Below are 17061 nucleotides of genomic sequence, written 5' to 3'. Positions count from 1 at the left end.
CTGCAATGACTACTACAAACTACTGCTATTTCTGCTACTACTGCTGCTAATACTACTACTACAACAACTACTACAAACTACTGCTATTTCTGCTACTGCTGCTACTACTACTGCTAATACTACTACTACAACGACTACTACAAACTACTGCTATTTCTGCTACTACTGCTGCTAATACTACTACTACAACGACTACTACAAACTACTGCTATTTCTGCAACTGCTGCTACTACTACTGCTAATAATACTACTACTACTGCAACGACTACTACAAACTACTGCTATTTCTGCTACTACTGCTGCTACTACTACTGCTAATACAACTACTACTACAAACTACTGCTATTTCAGCTACTGCTGCCACTACTACTGCTAATACTACTACTGATATTTCGGCTACTGCTGCTACTACTGCTTCTATTACTACTACTACTACTACAAACTACTGCTATTTCTGCTGCTGCTGCTACTACTACTGCTAATACTACTACTACTACTGCAACTACTACTACAAACTACTGATATTTCGGCTACTGCTGCTACTACTGCTTCTATTACTACTACTACTGCTGCTGCTGCTACTACAAACTACTGCTACTGCTACTACTTCAAACTACTGCTACTACTACTACTAAAAACTACTGCTACTACTACAAACTAATGCTACTGCTACAAACTAATACTAACAACTACTGCTACTACTACTACCACTGCTAATGCTACTAATACTGATACAACTCCTACTACTACTAGTACTACTGCTACTATTGCTACTGCTACTACTGCTACTACTACTACTACCACCGCTAATGCTACTAATACTGATACTACTACTACAACTGCTACTGCTACTACTACTACTATTGCTACTACTAATAATGCTACTAACACTGATATTACTGCTACTACTGCTACTACTACTGCTACTGCTATGACTATTGCTACTACCACTACTACAACTACTGCTACTACTACTGCTAATGCTACTAATACTGATACAACTTCTACTACTACTACTAAAAACTACTGCCACTGCTACTACCACTACAAACTACTACTACACACTACTGCTACTGCTGCTACTACTACTACTGCTACTAATACTGACAAAACTTCTACTACTGCTACTAAAATCTACTGCTACTACTACTACCACTACTACTGCAACTACTACTACAAACTACTGCTGCTACTACTACTACTGCTGCTACTACAACTACTAATACTGCTGCTGCTACCCCAATTAATACTACTGCTAATGCTACTAATACCGATACAACTTATACTACTGCTACTACAAACTACTGCTACTGCTGCTACCACTACTGCTACTACTAAAAACTACTGCTACTGCTACAAACTACTGCTACTGCTGCTGCTACTACTAAAAACTACTGCTACTACTAAAAACTACTGCTACTACTACTACTGCTACTACTACTGCTACTACTACGACTACTACTCCTATTGCTACTACTACTAATGCTACTAATACTGATACTACTCCAAATACAGTTACTACTGCTACTATTGCTACTACTACTACTACTGATAATGTTACTAATGCTGATACTACTATTACTGCTACTATTACTAATACTACTACTTTCTATTGCTACTACTACTACTGCTAATGCTACTAATACTATTCCTACTACTACTGCTATTACTGCTACTGCTATTACTACTACTACTGCTGCTACTACTACTATTGCTACTACAGCTACTACAAACTACTAATACTGCTGCTACTATTACTATCATTGATATTACTACTATTACTAACACTGATACAACTGCTACTGCTACTACTGCTACTACTGCTAATACTGCTACTACTACCACTACTAGTACTGCAACTACTACTGCTACTACTACTACTACTGCTACTAGTACTACTACTGCTACTAGTACTACTACTGCTAAAATCAAATTTACTGGTCACACACATATTTACCAGATGTTATTGCGAATGTAGCGAAATGCTTGTGTTCCTAGCTCCAAGAGTGCAGTAGTATCTAACAATACACACAAATCTAAAAGAATGGAATTAAGAAATATATAAATATTGGGACGAGCCATGTCAGAGTGTCATTGACTAAGATACAGTAGAGTACAGTATATACATTTAAAATGAGTAAAACAGAATGTAAACATTATTAAAGTGAATGGTGTTCCAGGTCTCTGAACATAGGGCAGCAGCCTCTAAGGTGCAGGGTTGAGTAACCGCTGAATAGTGTTCCAGGTCTCTAAACATAGGGCAGCAGCCTCTAAGGTGCAGGGTTGAGTAACCGCTGAATAGTGTTCCAGGTCTCTAAACATAGGGCAGCAGCCTCTAAGGTGCAGGGTTGAGTAACTGCTGAATAGTGTTCCAGGTCTCTAAACATAGGGCAGCAGCCTCTAAGGTGCAGGGTTGAGTAACCGCTGAATAGTGGTTCAGGTCTCTAAACATAGGGCAGCAGCCTCTAAGGTGCAGGGTTGAGTAACCGCTGAATAGTGTTCCAGGTCTCTAAACATAGGGCAGCAGCCTCTAAGGTGCAGGGTTGAGTAACCGCTGAATAGTGTTCCAGGTCTCTGAACATAGGGCAGCGGCCTCTAAGGTGCAGGGTTGAGTAACCGCTGAATAGTGTTCCAGGTCTCTGAACATAGGGCAGCAGCCTCTAAGGTGCAGGGTTGAGTAACCGCTATTTAATAGTCTGATGGACTTGAGATAGGCCATGCTACCATTACTACTACTACTACTACTGCTGCTACTGCTACTACTATTGCTACTACTACTCATACTGATGCTACTACTACTACTACTACTCATACTGCTGCTACTACTACTGCTACTAGTACTACTGCTCATACCGCTCCTACTACTACTACTACTGCTACTGCTGCTGCTACTACTGCTGCTGCTACTACTACTACTATGCTATAATAATAATAATAAAGATACCCCTCACATGTGGATGCTTCCAGTTGTCAGAATGAGAACTACTACAATAAGAAAGATAGCCCTCACAGTTAGATGCTCAGCATGAGAAGCATGTCTGTATAGTCAGGAGTTTGTAAACAGATACCCTCCATTCACATGCTGTATCTTCAAAGTGTTGGATTGATTTCAATTTTTTTGTGAATTAGTGAAGTAGCTAGCACCATCCCTGTCACTGCTGCTGGACATGGCAAACCATTTCCCCCTGCTCATCGTTCGGCGGCCTTTACAACTGTCAGCCTGGCCTAGAGAGTCTCCCATTAGCACTTAGGCAGAGCACTAAACCAAAATGTCATACAGAAATATCTAATTTACGTAATTATCAACACCCCTGAGTCAATACTTTGTAGAAACACCTTTGGAGGCGATGAGTCTCTAAGAGCTTTGCACACCTGGATTGTACAATATTTGCCCATTATTATTAAAAAACATGTTTCAAGCTATTGCTAGAGAGCCATTTTCAAGCAGATTAAAGTCAAAACTGTAACTAGGCCACTCAGGAACATTCAATGTCGTCTTGGTAAGCAATTTCAGTGTAGATTTGGTCTTGCCAGTGTAGATTTGGCCTTGTGTTTTAGGTTATTGTCCTGCTGAAAGGTGAATTTGTCTCCCACCTTCTGTTGGAAAGCAGACTGAACCAGGTTTTCCTCTAGGATTTTGCTTGTGCTTATTGCTGTATTCTGTTTATTTTTATCCTAATAAGCTCCCTAGTCCTTGCCGATGACAAGCATACCCATATCATGATGCAGCCACCACCATGCTTGATGTGATGTGTTGTGTTGGATTTGCCCCCAAACATTACACTTTGTATTCAGGACAAAAAGTTCATTTTTGGTACTATTACTTAAATGCCTTGTTGCAAACAGGATGCATGTTTTGTAATATTTCTATTCTGTACAGCCTTCCTTCTTTTCACTCTGTCATTTAGGTTAGTATTGTGGAGTAACCACAATGTTGTTGATCCATCCTGTTGATCCGTGCTTCTACACCTGCATTACTAGCTGTTTGGGGTTTTAGGCTGGGTGTCTGTACAGCACTTCGAGATATTAGCTGATGTACGAAGGGCTATATAAAATAAAATTGATTGATTGATTGATTGATAAGTTCTCATATCACAACCAATAAACTCTGTAACTGTTCTAAAATCCCCATTGGCCTGATGGTGAAATCCCTGAGCAGTTTCCCTCCTCTCCAGCAACTGAGTTAGGAAGGAAACCTGTATCTTTGTAGTGACTGGGTGTATTAATACACCTTCCAAACTATAATTAATAACTTCTCCATGCACAAAGGGATAGTCATGGTCTGCTTTTTTTATTTTTTACACATCTACCAATTGGTCCCCTTATTTGCGAGGCATTGAAAAACCTCCCTGGTCTTTGTGGTTAAGTCTGTGCTTCAAATTCACTACTCGATTGAGTGACCTTACAGATGTATGTGTGGGGTACAGAGATGGTGTAGTCATTCAAAAATTTTGTTTTTATTGAACACAGAATGAGTCCAAGCAACATATGCGATTTGTTAAGCACATTTTTACTCCTGAACTTATTTAGGCTGGCCATAACAAAGGGGTTGAATACTTATTGACTCAAGACATTTCAGCTTTAAAATGTTTATTAATTTCTAAAATGTTCAACGAACAAAATTCCACTTTGACATTATGGGGTATTGTGTGTAGATTAGTGACACAAAATCTCAATTTAATCAATTTTAAATTCAGCCTGTAACACAACAAAATGTGGAAAAAGTAAAGGGGTGTGAATGCTTTCTGAAGGCGCTGCACACTCAATAGCAGATCATGAGACTTCACTATGGTTGACACAGCGGGGCGTGCAGCGGAGGGACTGTTTTAACTTCAGGCTTGGGAGAGATCATTAGACCATGTGTGTGAACCACAATAGCAACAGCTTTATATGGAGCTATGCCAAACCCATAGTCACTGGTAGAGGACATCAGTACTCTATTTTCCTAAAGAAGTCTTATTTTCCAAAGACACTGTGTCTGACGATTGAAGAGGCCCAATAATGAGTGCTGCTACTTGGATAGCTTGGATCAGAACAGAAAACATCTAGAATCTGTCCAGTGGCTGCTCAACTATTCATCATTAAGACGGAGCTACATTCTATAGCATTCAATAGAGTATGTCGCCTCACAAAGTCCAAGATGAGGCCAGGCTAGTTCAGGTATCCAAATTACACATCCTTCCCTGGCTTCCTCGTGCTCACAGAATTTATACAAAAAAACATCCTTGGTACAGTACCTCGGCTTGTTAATAAAACCTAGCGGTTCTCTGAGTGAGTTTTGCTCTGGCAGAGTGGAAAATGCTGCGGCAAAGAATCTCAACTGTGTTATTGTGTTTCTATCGATGGTTTCCTCATCAAGTCTATACAACCCATAGAAGCGATCTCACAGCTTAATCACTCCGCTCTCCCTCTAGTCTCCACGGACCAGGCATCACATTACATTACCATCCTACACCGCACTGTCTCAACAGCAAATAATCATCGATTAGCATCGCCAGACAGAAAGGTACACTATCTGTTTCCCTGCCCTTTAGATACAGGAAGGAGGATGGATACATCTCATTTGTACTTTTCATTCCTTTTCCCATGTTGTTTGGCTGGTAAAACACACAGGTCATCCTATTCGTGACGAGTGAGGAGTTAGGAATGAGGGAGTGAGGGAGTGAGAATGCTACTGTACAACTATAATACTGTTCTAATATTCTACTGAACTACTGTAATAATGTCCTACTCTTCTAATAAAATGATGTTCTACTGTACTACTATAATATTGTACTACTGTTCTACTATACTATTGTTCTACTGTACTACCATACTACTCTTCTACTGTAATATTGTACTACTGTACTACTATAATACTGTTCTACTATAATACGGTTCTACTGTAAAACTGTTCTACTCTTCTAATGTACTACTATTCAACTGTTCTAATGTACTACTATAAAACTGTCCTACTGTACTACTATACTACTGTACTACCATAATACTGTTCTATTGTTCTAATGTACTACTGTAATACTGTTCTACTGTTCAAATGTACTACTATAATAATGTTCTACTGTTCTACTATAATACTTTTCTACTGTTCTACTAAAATACTGTTCTACTGTACTTCTATAATACTGTACTACTATACTACTGTAGTACTGTTCTACTGTACTACTGTTCAAATGTACTACTATAATACTGTTCTACTGTACTGCTATACTACTGTACTACGATAATACTTCTCTACTGTTCTACTACAATACTGTTCTACTGTACTGCTATACTACTGTACTACGATAATAGTTCTCTACTGTTCTACTACAATACCGTTCTACTGTACTACTGTACTACAATAACACTGGTCTACTGTACTACTATAATACTGTTCTAATGTTCTACTGTAATAATGTTCTACTGTTCTACTATAATACTGTTCTACTGTACTACTGTAATACTGTTCTACTGTACTACTGTAATACTGTTCTAATGTACTACTATAATACTGTTCTACTGTACTACTATAATACTGTACTACTACACTACTGTAGTACTGTTCTACAGCTCTACTGTAGTACTATAATACTGGTCTACTGTACTACTGTAATACTGTTCTAATGTACTACTATAATACTGTTTTACTGTACTACCGTAATACTGTTCTAATGTACTACTATAATACTGTTCTACTGTACTACTGTACTACTATAATACTGTTCTACTATAATACTGTACTACTACACTACTGTAGTACTGTTCCACAGCTCTACTGTTCCACAGCTCTACTGTTCTACAGTTCTACTGTACTACTATAATACTGTTCTATTGTACTACTGTTCTACTATAATACTGTTCTATTGTACTACTGTTCTACTATAATACTGTTCTATTGTACTACTGTTCAACTATAATTCTGTTCTACTGTTTATTTATTCATTTTATTTAACTCTACAAGTCAGTTAAGAACAAATTCTCATTTACAATGACGTCCTACCAAAAGGCCTCCTGCAGGGACGGGGGCCTGGGATTAAAAATAAATACAAGATAAATATAGGACAAAACACATATCACAACAAGAGAGACAACACTACATAAAGAGAAACCTAAAACAACAACATAGCAAGGCAGAAACACATGAGAACACAGCACGGTAGCAACACAACATAACAACAACATGGTAGCAACACAACATGGTAGCAGCACAAAACATGGTACAAACATTATTGGGCATAGACAACAGCACAAAGGGCAATTAGGTAGAGACAACAATACATCACACAAAGCAGCCACAACTGTCAGTAAGTGTCCATGATTGAATCTTTGAAAGAAGAGATTCAGATAAAACTGTCCAGTTTGAGTGTTTGTTGCAGCTCGTTCCAGTCGCTAGCTGCAGCGAACTGAAAAGAGGAGCGACCCAGGGATGTGTGCTTTGGGGACCTTTAACAGAATGTGACTGGCAGAACGGGTGTTGTATGTGGAGATTGAGGGCTGCAGTAGATATCTCAGATAGGGGGGAGTGAGGCCTAAGAGGGGTTTATAAATAAGCATCAACAAGTGGGTCTTGTGACGTGTATACAGAGATGACCAGTTTACAGAGGAGTATTGAGTGCAGTGACGTGTCCTATAAGGAGCATTGGTGGCAAATCTGATGGCCGAATGGTAAAGAACATCTAGCCACTCGAGAGCACTCTTACCTGCCGATCTATAAATTATGTCTCCGTACTCTAGCATGGGTAGGAAGGTCATCTGAATCAGGGTTAGTTTTGGCAGCTGGGGTGAAAGAGGAGCGATTGCGATAGAGGAAACCAAGTCTAGATTTAACTTTAGCCTGCATCTTTAATATGTGCTGAGAGAAGGACAGTGCACCGTCTAGCCATACTCCCACGTACTTGTATGAGGTGACTACCTCACGCTCTAAACCCTCAGAGGTAGTAATCACACCTGTGGGAAGAGGGGCATTATTCTTACCAAACCACATGACCTTTGTTTGGGAGGTGTTCAGAACAAGGTTAAGGGTAGAGAAAGCTTGTTGGACACTAAGAAAGCTTTGTTGTAGAGCATTTAACACAAAATCTGGGGAGGGGCCAGCTGAGACTGTATCATCTACATATAAATAGATGAGAGATTCCTACTGCCTGAGCTATGTTGTTGATATAAATTGAGAAGAGCGTGGGACCTAGCATCGAGCCTTGGGGTACTCCCTTGGTGACAGGCAGTGGCTGAGAGCAGATTTTCTGACTTTATACACTGCACTCTTTGAGAGAGGTAGTTAGCAAACCAGGCCAAAGACCCCTCAGAGAGACCAATACTCCTAAGCCGGCCCACAATAATGGAATGGTCTACCGTATCAAAAGCTTTGACCAAGTCAATAAAAATAGCACCACAATATTGCTTATAGAATCAAGGACAATGCTGACATCATTAGTCGCATTAGAAGGGGTGGGAGATGAGGAACTGTACTACTGTTTTACTGTTCTACTACAATGCTGCTCTAATGTTCTACTGTACTACTATAATACTGTTCTACTGCTCTACTGTACTACTGTACTACGATAATAATGGTCTACTGTACTACTATAATACTGTTCTACTGCTCTACTGTACTACTGTACTACCATAATAATGGTCTACTGTACTACTATAATACTGTTCTACTGTTCTACTGTTCTACTGTACTACTATAATACTGTACTACTGTATTACTGCTCTACTGTACTACTGTTCTACTGTACTACCATAATACTGTTCTACTGTACTACCATAATACTGGTCTACTGTACTACTATAATACTGTTCTACTATAATACTGTTCTACTATAATACTGTTCTACTATAATAATGTTCTAATGTTCTACTGTACTATTGTTCTACTGTACTACTATAATACTGTTCTACTGTACTAATGTTCTACTGTACTACTGTACTACTGTTCTACTGTACTACTGTACTACTGTTCTACTGTACTACTGTTCTACTATAATACTGTTCTACTGTACTAATGTTCTACTGTACTACTGTTCTACTGTACTACTATAATACTGTTCTACTGTACTACTATATTACTGTTCTATTGTACTACTGTTCTACTGTTCTACTATAATAATGTTCTAATGTACTATTGTTCTACTGTACTACTATAATACTGTTCTACTGTACTAATGTTCTACTGTACTACTGTTCTACTGTACTAATGTTCTACTGTACTAATGTTCTACTGTACTACTATAATACTGTTCTACTGTACTAATGTTCTACTGTACTACTGTTCTACTGTACTAATGTTCTACTGTACTACTATAATACTGTTTTACTGTACTAATGTTCTACTGTACTACTGTTCTACTGTACTAATGTTCTACTGTACTACTATAATACTGTTCTAATGTACTACTGTTCTACTATAATACTGTTCTACTGTTCTAATGTTCTACTGTACTACTGTTCTACTGTACCACTCAGCGTCATTCCGATGCCAACGGCAGGCTAATCTCCATTCAGCAAGTGTCTGGTGGTTAATCTTCTGAAACATAATAAATCAGATGGCCACTGACAAAATAGAGCCCTCAAAAACCTAATGACCATCAAGACATAAAATACCACAGCACTGTACTACAGTAACAATCTGTCAGCTTGTCTTTTGTCAGGCCAGGAGAAATGAGAGGTAGCTGGATGATCATTTATCTCTCTTTAGCTCCGTGGTGATGAGGGTGGCTAGTGGTTTCAGACCAGAGGGATATATGGGGGAAAGAGAGAGAGCGAGAGAGAGAGAAAGAGTCACACGGCAAATCAACATGGTGAAGTCTGTGGATTCATATAGAAACCGTAACAGTGTTATATTAACACACTGCTTAGCAGTTGTGTAAAATACTTAAGTAAAAATACTTTAAAGTACTACTTAAGTAGTTTTTTGTGGTACTTTTTACTCCATACATTAACCCTGACACTCAAAAGTACTTGTTACATTTTGAATGCTTAGCAGAACTGGAAAATGGTCTAATTCACACACTAATCAAGAGAACATCCCTGGTCATCCCTACTGCCTATAGTCTGGCGAACTCACTAAACACAAATGCATCTTTTGTAAATAATGTCTGAGTGTTGGAGTGGTCCCCTGGCTATCCAGACATTTTTTAAACAAGAAAATGGTGCCGTCTGCTTTGCTTAATATAAGGAATTTGAAAATGTATACTTTTACTTCTACTTTTGATACTTAAGTATATTTGAGCAATTACATTTACTTTTGATACTTAAGTATATTTAAAACCAAATACTTTTAGACTTTTACTCAAGTACTATTTTACTGGGTGACTTTCACTTTTACTTCAGTAACGTTCTATTAAGTTGTCTATACGTTTACTCAAGAATGACAATTGGGTACTTTTTCCACCACTGCTGTGTAAAGTATAAAGCCCTATTCAAATATTTCCCAGAGTGCCTTGCCTTTCGAGTAAATTGTAGAGTTAGCAGCTATGACTTTATTTGTTAGTGACAGAGACGTGGTTGTTGCATTCATTCATTTTCGGTCCTATGGAGATCCTAAGCGAATATGTTAGCAATATGCAGTTGAAGTCGGAAGTTTACATACACCTTAGCCAAATACATTTAAACTCCGTTTTTCACAATTCCTGACATTTAATTATAGTAACAATTCCCTGTCTTAGGTCAGTAAGGATCACCACTTTATTTTAAGAATGTGAAATGTCATAATCATAGTAGAGAGAATTATTTATTTCAGCTTTTATTTATTTCATCACATTCCCAGTGGGTCAGAAGTTTACCTACACTCAATTAATATTTGGTAGCATTGCCTTTAAATTGTTTAACTTGGGTCAAACGTTTCGGGTAGCCTTCCACAAGCTTCCCACAATAAGTTGGGTGAATTTTGGCCCATTCCTCCTGACAGTGGTGGTGTAACTGTCAGGTTTGTAGGCCTCCTTGCTCGCACACGCTTTTTCAGTTCTGCCCACAAATGTTCTATAGGATTGAGGTCAGGGCTTTGTGATAGCTACTCCAATACCTTGACTTTGTTGTCCTTAAGCCATTTTGCCACAACTTTGGAAGTATGCCTGGGGTCAATGTCCATTTGGAAGACCCATCTGCAACCAAGCTTTAACTTCCTGACTGATGTCTTGAGATGTTGCTTCAATATTTCCACATAATTTCCCTGCCTCATGATGCCATCTATTTTGTGAAGTGCACCAGTCCCTCCTGCAGCAAAGCACCCCCACAACATGATGCTGCAACCCCCATGCTTCACGGTTGGGATGGTGTTCTTCGGCTTGCAAGCCTCCCCCTTTTCCCTCCAAATATAACGATGGTCATTATGGCCAAACAGTTCTATTTTTGTTTCATCAGACCAGAGGACATTTCTCCAAAAAGTATGATCTTTGTTCCCCTGTGCAGTTGCAAACCATAGTCAGTTTTTTTTATGGTGGTTTTGGAGCAGTGGCTTCTTCCTTGCTGAGTGGCCTTTCAGGTTATGACGATATAGGACTCGTTTTACTGTGGATATAGATACTTTTGTACCGGTTTCCTCCAGCATCTTCACAAGGTCCTTTGCTGTTGTTCTGGGATTGATATGCACTTTTCGCACCAAAGTACGTTCATCTCTAGGAGACAGAACGCGTCTCCTTCCTGAGCGGTATGACAGCTGCGTGGTCCCATGGTGTTTATACTTGCGTACTATTGTTTGTACAGATGAACGTGGTACCTTCAGGCGTTTGGAAATTGCTCCCAAGGATGAACCAGACTTGTGGAGGTCTACATTTTTTTTTCTGAGGTCTTGGCTGATTTCTTTTGATTTTCCCATGATATCAAGCAAAGAGGCACTGAGTTTGAAGGTAGGCCTTGAAATACATCCACAGGTAAACCTCCAATTGACTCAAATGATGTCAATTAGCCTATCATAAGCTTCTAAAGCCATGACATCATTTTCTGGAATTTTCCAAGCTGTTTAAAGGCACAGTCAACTTAGTGTATGTAAACTTCTGACCCACTGGAATTGTGATTCAGTGAATTATAAGTGAAATAATCTGTCTGTAAACAATTGTTGGAAAAATGAGTTGCGTCATGCACAAAGTAGATGTCCTAACCGACTTGCCAAAACTATAGTTTGTTAACAAGAAATTTGTGGAGTGGATGAAAAACGAGTTTTAATGACTCCAAGTGTATGTAAACTTCCGACTTCAACTGTACAGTATATCTTTCTTTTATTACACAATACCATATGTATTTCATAAGGCCTTATTTTGAGGGCCTATTTTTACCCTAATTGAGGAGCCTGAAACTCATACACGTCCCTTTCATTGTTTGTTTTAATATCTATGTTTGTGAACAATTATAATTATTTTAACACTGGAGAATTTGCTGTGCATGTATCTATGAACAAAAAAAACAAGTATTCTGCCACACTTCTGCATTTTCCCCTTTGAATGATGGCTTTGGCTTGTGACTGATAAACTTAATGGCTTAACTGATGGGGCTCTGTTATGGAGGAGGCAGAGGCAAGGTTGTTTCCTTACCGTTATCTTTACAGTGACAGTGGCCAGGCCTGGGGGCATGCTCTCTTCATTGTCCAGGGCTTCCACCACGAAGGTGTAGGTATGGTTCGAGGCTGCCAGGGTCTCAAAGTCCAGCGTCTGCAGCACAGAGAGCTCTCCAGTCACTGGGTTGACGGCAAAAAGTTGTCTGGCCTCCTGGGTCCGGATAGAGAAGGTGATGTTGGAGTCCAGGTCAGCGTCTTTGGCCTGGAGGAGGAGGAGGAGGAGGTGGAGGTGGAGAAGGAGGATGAGGAGGACGAGGAGAAGGTATGAAGGAGGAGGAGGAGGAGGAGGAAGAGGAGGTGGAGGAGAAGGTATGAAGGAGGAGGTGGAGGTGGAGAAGGAGGAGCAGGAAGGAATACTGTGGGTAATGGTTCAGTGTCCCATATTAGTCTCGTCTATAGGACCTGATATACAGTAACTTTTACAGTAGTTATAAAAAAAAGTATTACGTAAGTAACATTTCCCTATTTGATAAGAACCCAACAGCCAGAAAATGATACGAATTATACAGCATTTTTCAACCTTTATTTAAACCTGAGTCCCTTATTCAGGCGACAAGCAATTCTAGTTTCTACAGAATGGCAACTCGTCACACAAATCACAGTTATCTCCAGTAATAACTACTCAAATCCATTGTCAGGAGGGAGGCCACTATTAATGGATTCATCCCTGTCTGTGTGTCTGTGGAGTGCTTTCAGGTGGAGGTGAGTGTGTTAACATGGAGGGTGTAACGGGGAAGAATATCTTTGGGCCTATACACAGATAAACCCCCTACCGTGCTAGCTCAGTCATCAGTGGCCCCACTAATTTGCCCAAAATATCAGCGTATCAGCAGTTCGGTGTGGCGTGGGGAGCGACGGAAGGTGATGATAGGTTTGTCACTGCTCCGGGATCAGTGTACTTGGACCAGACAGTCATTGTCACGGCAACTGTCAATCAACCAACCCCACCTGAAATGTCCCATGATTAGCCCAACACAGGGAGACATGACTGGTCTCATAAAAAAGTATTCTCTGGGCTGACCAACAACAAATAACCACAATTCTAGTTAGTCCAGGATCAACTTTAGGATCAAAGAAGAAGGTTATTTTAAAACACAAATAATCACAATTCTAAAAGGAAAGGTTCTTGTTAAACACAAATACACACAATTCTAGAAACAGGTTCTTGAAAAATAATGGGGAAAAATTGGGTGGTTTGTCTTTTTCGGTTTCTATTTCACTCAGAGAGTCATGTTCTGTTTGTTTGTTTGTATGGTTGGTTTGTTGGTATAGATACTTGGTGTAATTTGATGTAACAAAAGGCAGTGACCGCTGTGCGGGAATCTGAAGCTCCTGTTTGCCCTTTCCTGGCAGAATGTGACTGAATAGCGAGGCCATGTCTGAGGTTTTGATATCCTCTGTCAATATGCTCTAGGCTAACCATGTACCTCCTGGCTTTGTGTGCTTTGATGTACAAGAGGATGCATTTGGACTGTGGAGTGTTTGAAGTAGTATATACCCCTGCTGCTGAGTGTGTATGGAGCATGTTGTGCACTCTTGGACACACACACACACACAAACACACACACATATACAAACACACACACTCACGGTAAACTGCAGGATGACTGTGTTCTTAGGACTATTCTCCGGCAGATTGACCGTATAGGATGGTTGTGAGAACACTGGACTGTTATCATCCACATTCAGCACGGTCACCGACAGAGTCAGTGTGGTCCTCCTGGGGTCCTCCACCGCTCCGTCCTCCGCCTCCACGATGAGGTCATACTGACCCTTGACCTCTCGATCCAAAGGCACTGCGGTGGAGATGGTACCGTTGGAGTTGATCCTGAAGAGGTCGGCGTGTTTGACCAGTCGGTAGCGCACCTGGCCATTAACCCCCGCGTCTGGATCTGTGGCCTGGATGGAGAGATGGAGGGATGGATGGATAGATGGAGGGATGAATAAATAGACAGATGGATGGATGGATGGAGGGATGTATGGATAGATGGAGGGATGTATGGATAGATGGAGGGATGTATAGATAGACGGATGGATGGATGGATGGATGGATGGATAGATGGAGGGATGGATGGGTAGATAGATGGATAGATGATGGATGGATGGATAGATAGATAGATGGATAGATAGATAGATGGATAGATAGGAGGGATGGAGGGATGGATGGATGGATGGATGATGAGGGAGACACAGGGGGAGTTAGACCATCCATATGGTAAGCATCATGCATAAACCAATAGGGAGGAACACACACACACACACACGACGAGACACCTGTTTCAATAGCAGGGAGAGAGCAGTACACAGGCCCCAAGCTGACAGCCTTAAACAGGTACAGTGTTACAGTTTAACCCACTCTCCAAACTGTGTCCTCTGTAATGCAAATGAAGAACATTGTGCAAGTTAAGCAGCGCTGTCTGTATACTGTAAGGCTTGTATTGTATTCCGCATTAATCCCTCCATTTCTCTTCAGGATTTGATCGAGGTTGAGGACAGTGGAGGAGGTTTTCCAACCCACTCTAATGAGGTAACGGAATATATAGCTCATGCAAAGAAGAAATTACATATCTCAGAAGCCTTTTAGACCTCCAATGTACAGGAACATTCTCCTGCAACAGGGTGATCAAATGAAGATCCTGCATCTGTACTGGGAGGTCTTTGTAGGAATGAGACGCCATGATCCCATTGAATAAAGGAGGATCAAGACATAACATCTCACCTCGAGATTGGGAGCTAGAAGTCATTGATAGATGAAAAGATACACGATCTTGAAAATTAAACATATTCTACTAAAAGATGAGTGATAATTTACTTTGGAAAAGGTTTCTTTTCAGAGAACATTTCTTTTCGACCAGAGATAATGAGACAGGATTGGATTTAAATTTTCATACGCATAAAAACGAAAATTGCCTTCACTCAAAGCATATTGCAAAAAATACCCAAATGATGTTCCTGCTGTTAATGTCTGGTGTGCAACATCCTACCATGCGAAATAACAAAGAACATGTTGGCTCGACTGTATTCTGAAAGCACAACAGCCAGGCCAAAAGCATGACGGTAGCTACAGTATCCAGTCAGTGATGGAATTAATTCAATACATTTTTATTACCTTCTAAAGGATCCAGGGCCTGGTAATGAAAGCATACATTTTTCAGAAAATCAATTAAAAGTTCATTAAAACCTGTATGGAAGAGAAGCAGAGATATGTCTTACACCGTGCATCACCCCAGACCCGGTAAACACCACAATTTGGGAATAGTGTCATTATCTAGTGAGGAAGAGACTGCACGCCGAGCCAGAGAGAGAACAGTGATTTCTGCTTCACTTGTCTTGCTGCCTGCTCTCTCTCGTAAAGTGAATGCAGTAATGGGTCTTGCTGGCTTGATAAACAGAGCAAAATGCCGCTCAGTAGCAGGCAGAATGTGCCAAGTAAAACATTGGAGATGGGCTGATAGTGCTATCAACGAGATAATAGAAGCAAACTAGACAAGTCTTAGACATCAATTCCAATCAGGCAACGATTTTCATCCCGTCGCTGACACATATTCAAACTCATTTGTCTTGCAGACAGTACCTTGGATCACTTCGATCAACATTATACCACAAACCCCCGAGGTGCCTTATTGCTATTATGAACTGGTTACCATCGTAATTAGAACAGTAAAAAAATGTTTTTGTCATACCTGTGGTATACGGTCTGATATACCACGGCTGCCAGCCAATCAGCATTTAGGGCTCGAACCACCCAGTTTATAAATAATACCACAACACACAAGGTTGCCCACCGTCGGTACTACAGTTTTTTCTGAATGCTTAAACACTAACAGTGATTCTTGAGGCACTATCTCTGAAACCATTAACACTTGTAGCCAATGCACTTACCAAGTGTGCTAAACTGAATGCACGTTCTCTGCTTTACACTCAGTGTGTAATTTTACAACACACTTTTTGCAAAACTGTAAACACAACTCACTGCTTTACACTCAGTTTGCAATGTAATAACACACTTCTAGAAAAACTGGAAACATTGGTCTCTACAATGCTACACTATTTCGCCAATTGCCTTTTCACATTGACAAATGTGAAAACACTTTTATATAATGAGTTAACTTACAAATCAGTGCTTGAGCACTATAAATAGTCCACAGGTAAACACTTGGTTTGGACAACAATGGAGGCCAATATTGGACAGAGAGTAAGAGGGGTGAGAACTATAGGAGGAGGAAGAGGACGAGGAGCACGAGGAGGAGTTGAAGAAGTAAGAGGAGGAGGAGGAGGAAGAGGAGGACGAGGAGGTGAAGTAGGACGAGGGAGAAGGAGAGGATGGGGAAGAGGAAGGGGAGTCAGGAACACAATAACTGATGAAATCAGAGCGACTGTGGTTGACCATGTTGTCAATCATGGGATGAGCATGACGGAGGCTGGGCAGCGGGTTCAACCAAATCTGAGCCGCTATACTGTTGCAGGTATCATCTGGATATTTCGAAATGAGAACCAGTAAGTAACTGTAAGTGCTTTAATCTTACTGGTAC

At 40.3% G+C, this 17061-nt stretch overlaps 1 protein-coding gene across 1 annotated transcript in view; it reads right to left on the bottom strand.

Moving 5' to 3' along the window:
* The window catches only part of LOC139570092 (protocadherin-15-like), a 314364-nt gene that overhangs the window by 69740 nt on the left and 227563 nt on the right, over positions 1–17061 (bottom strand). The window contains exons 20-21 of the mRNA XM_071391605.1: positions 14120–14428; positions 12507–12731 (exon numbers count right to left, since the gene is read on the bottom strand). Of these exons, the coding sequence (XP_071247706.1) occupies positions 12507–12731; positions 14120–14428 (534 nt within the window). The remainder of the gene's footprint in view (positions 1–12506; positions 12732–14119; positions 14429–17061) is intronic.

The sequence above is a fragment of the Salvelinus alpinus genome, chromosome 3 (assembly GCF_045679555.1).
Source record: "Salvelinus alpinus chromosome 3, SLU_Salpinus.1, whole genome shotgun sequence".
Lineage (NCBI taxonomy): Eukaryota > Metazoa > Chordata > Actinopteri > Salmoniformes > Salmonidae > Salvelinus > Salvelinus alpinus.
This window is presented reverse-complemented; position numbering and strand designations above follow the sequence as displayed.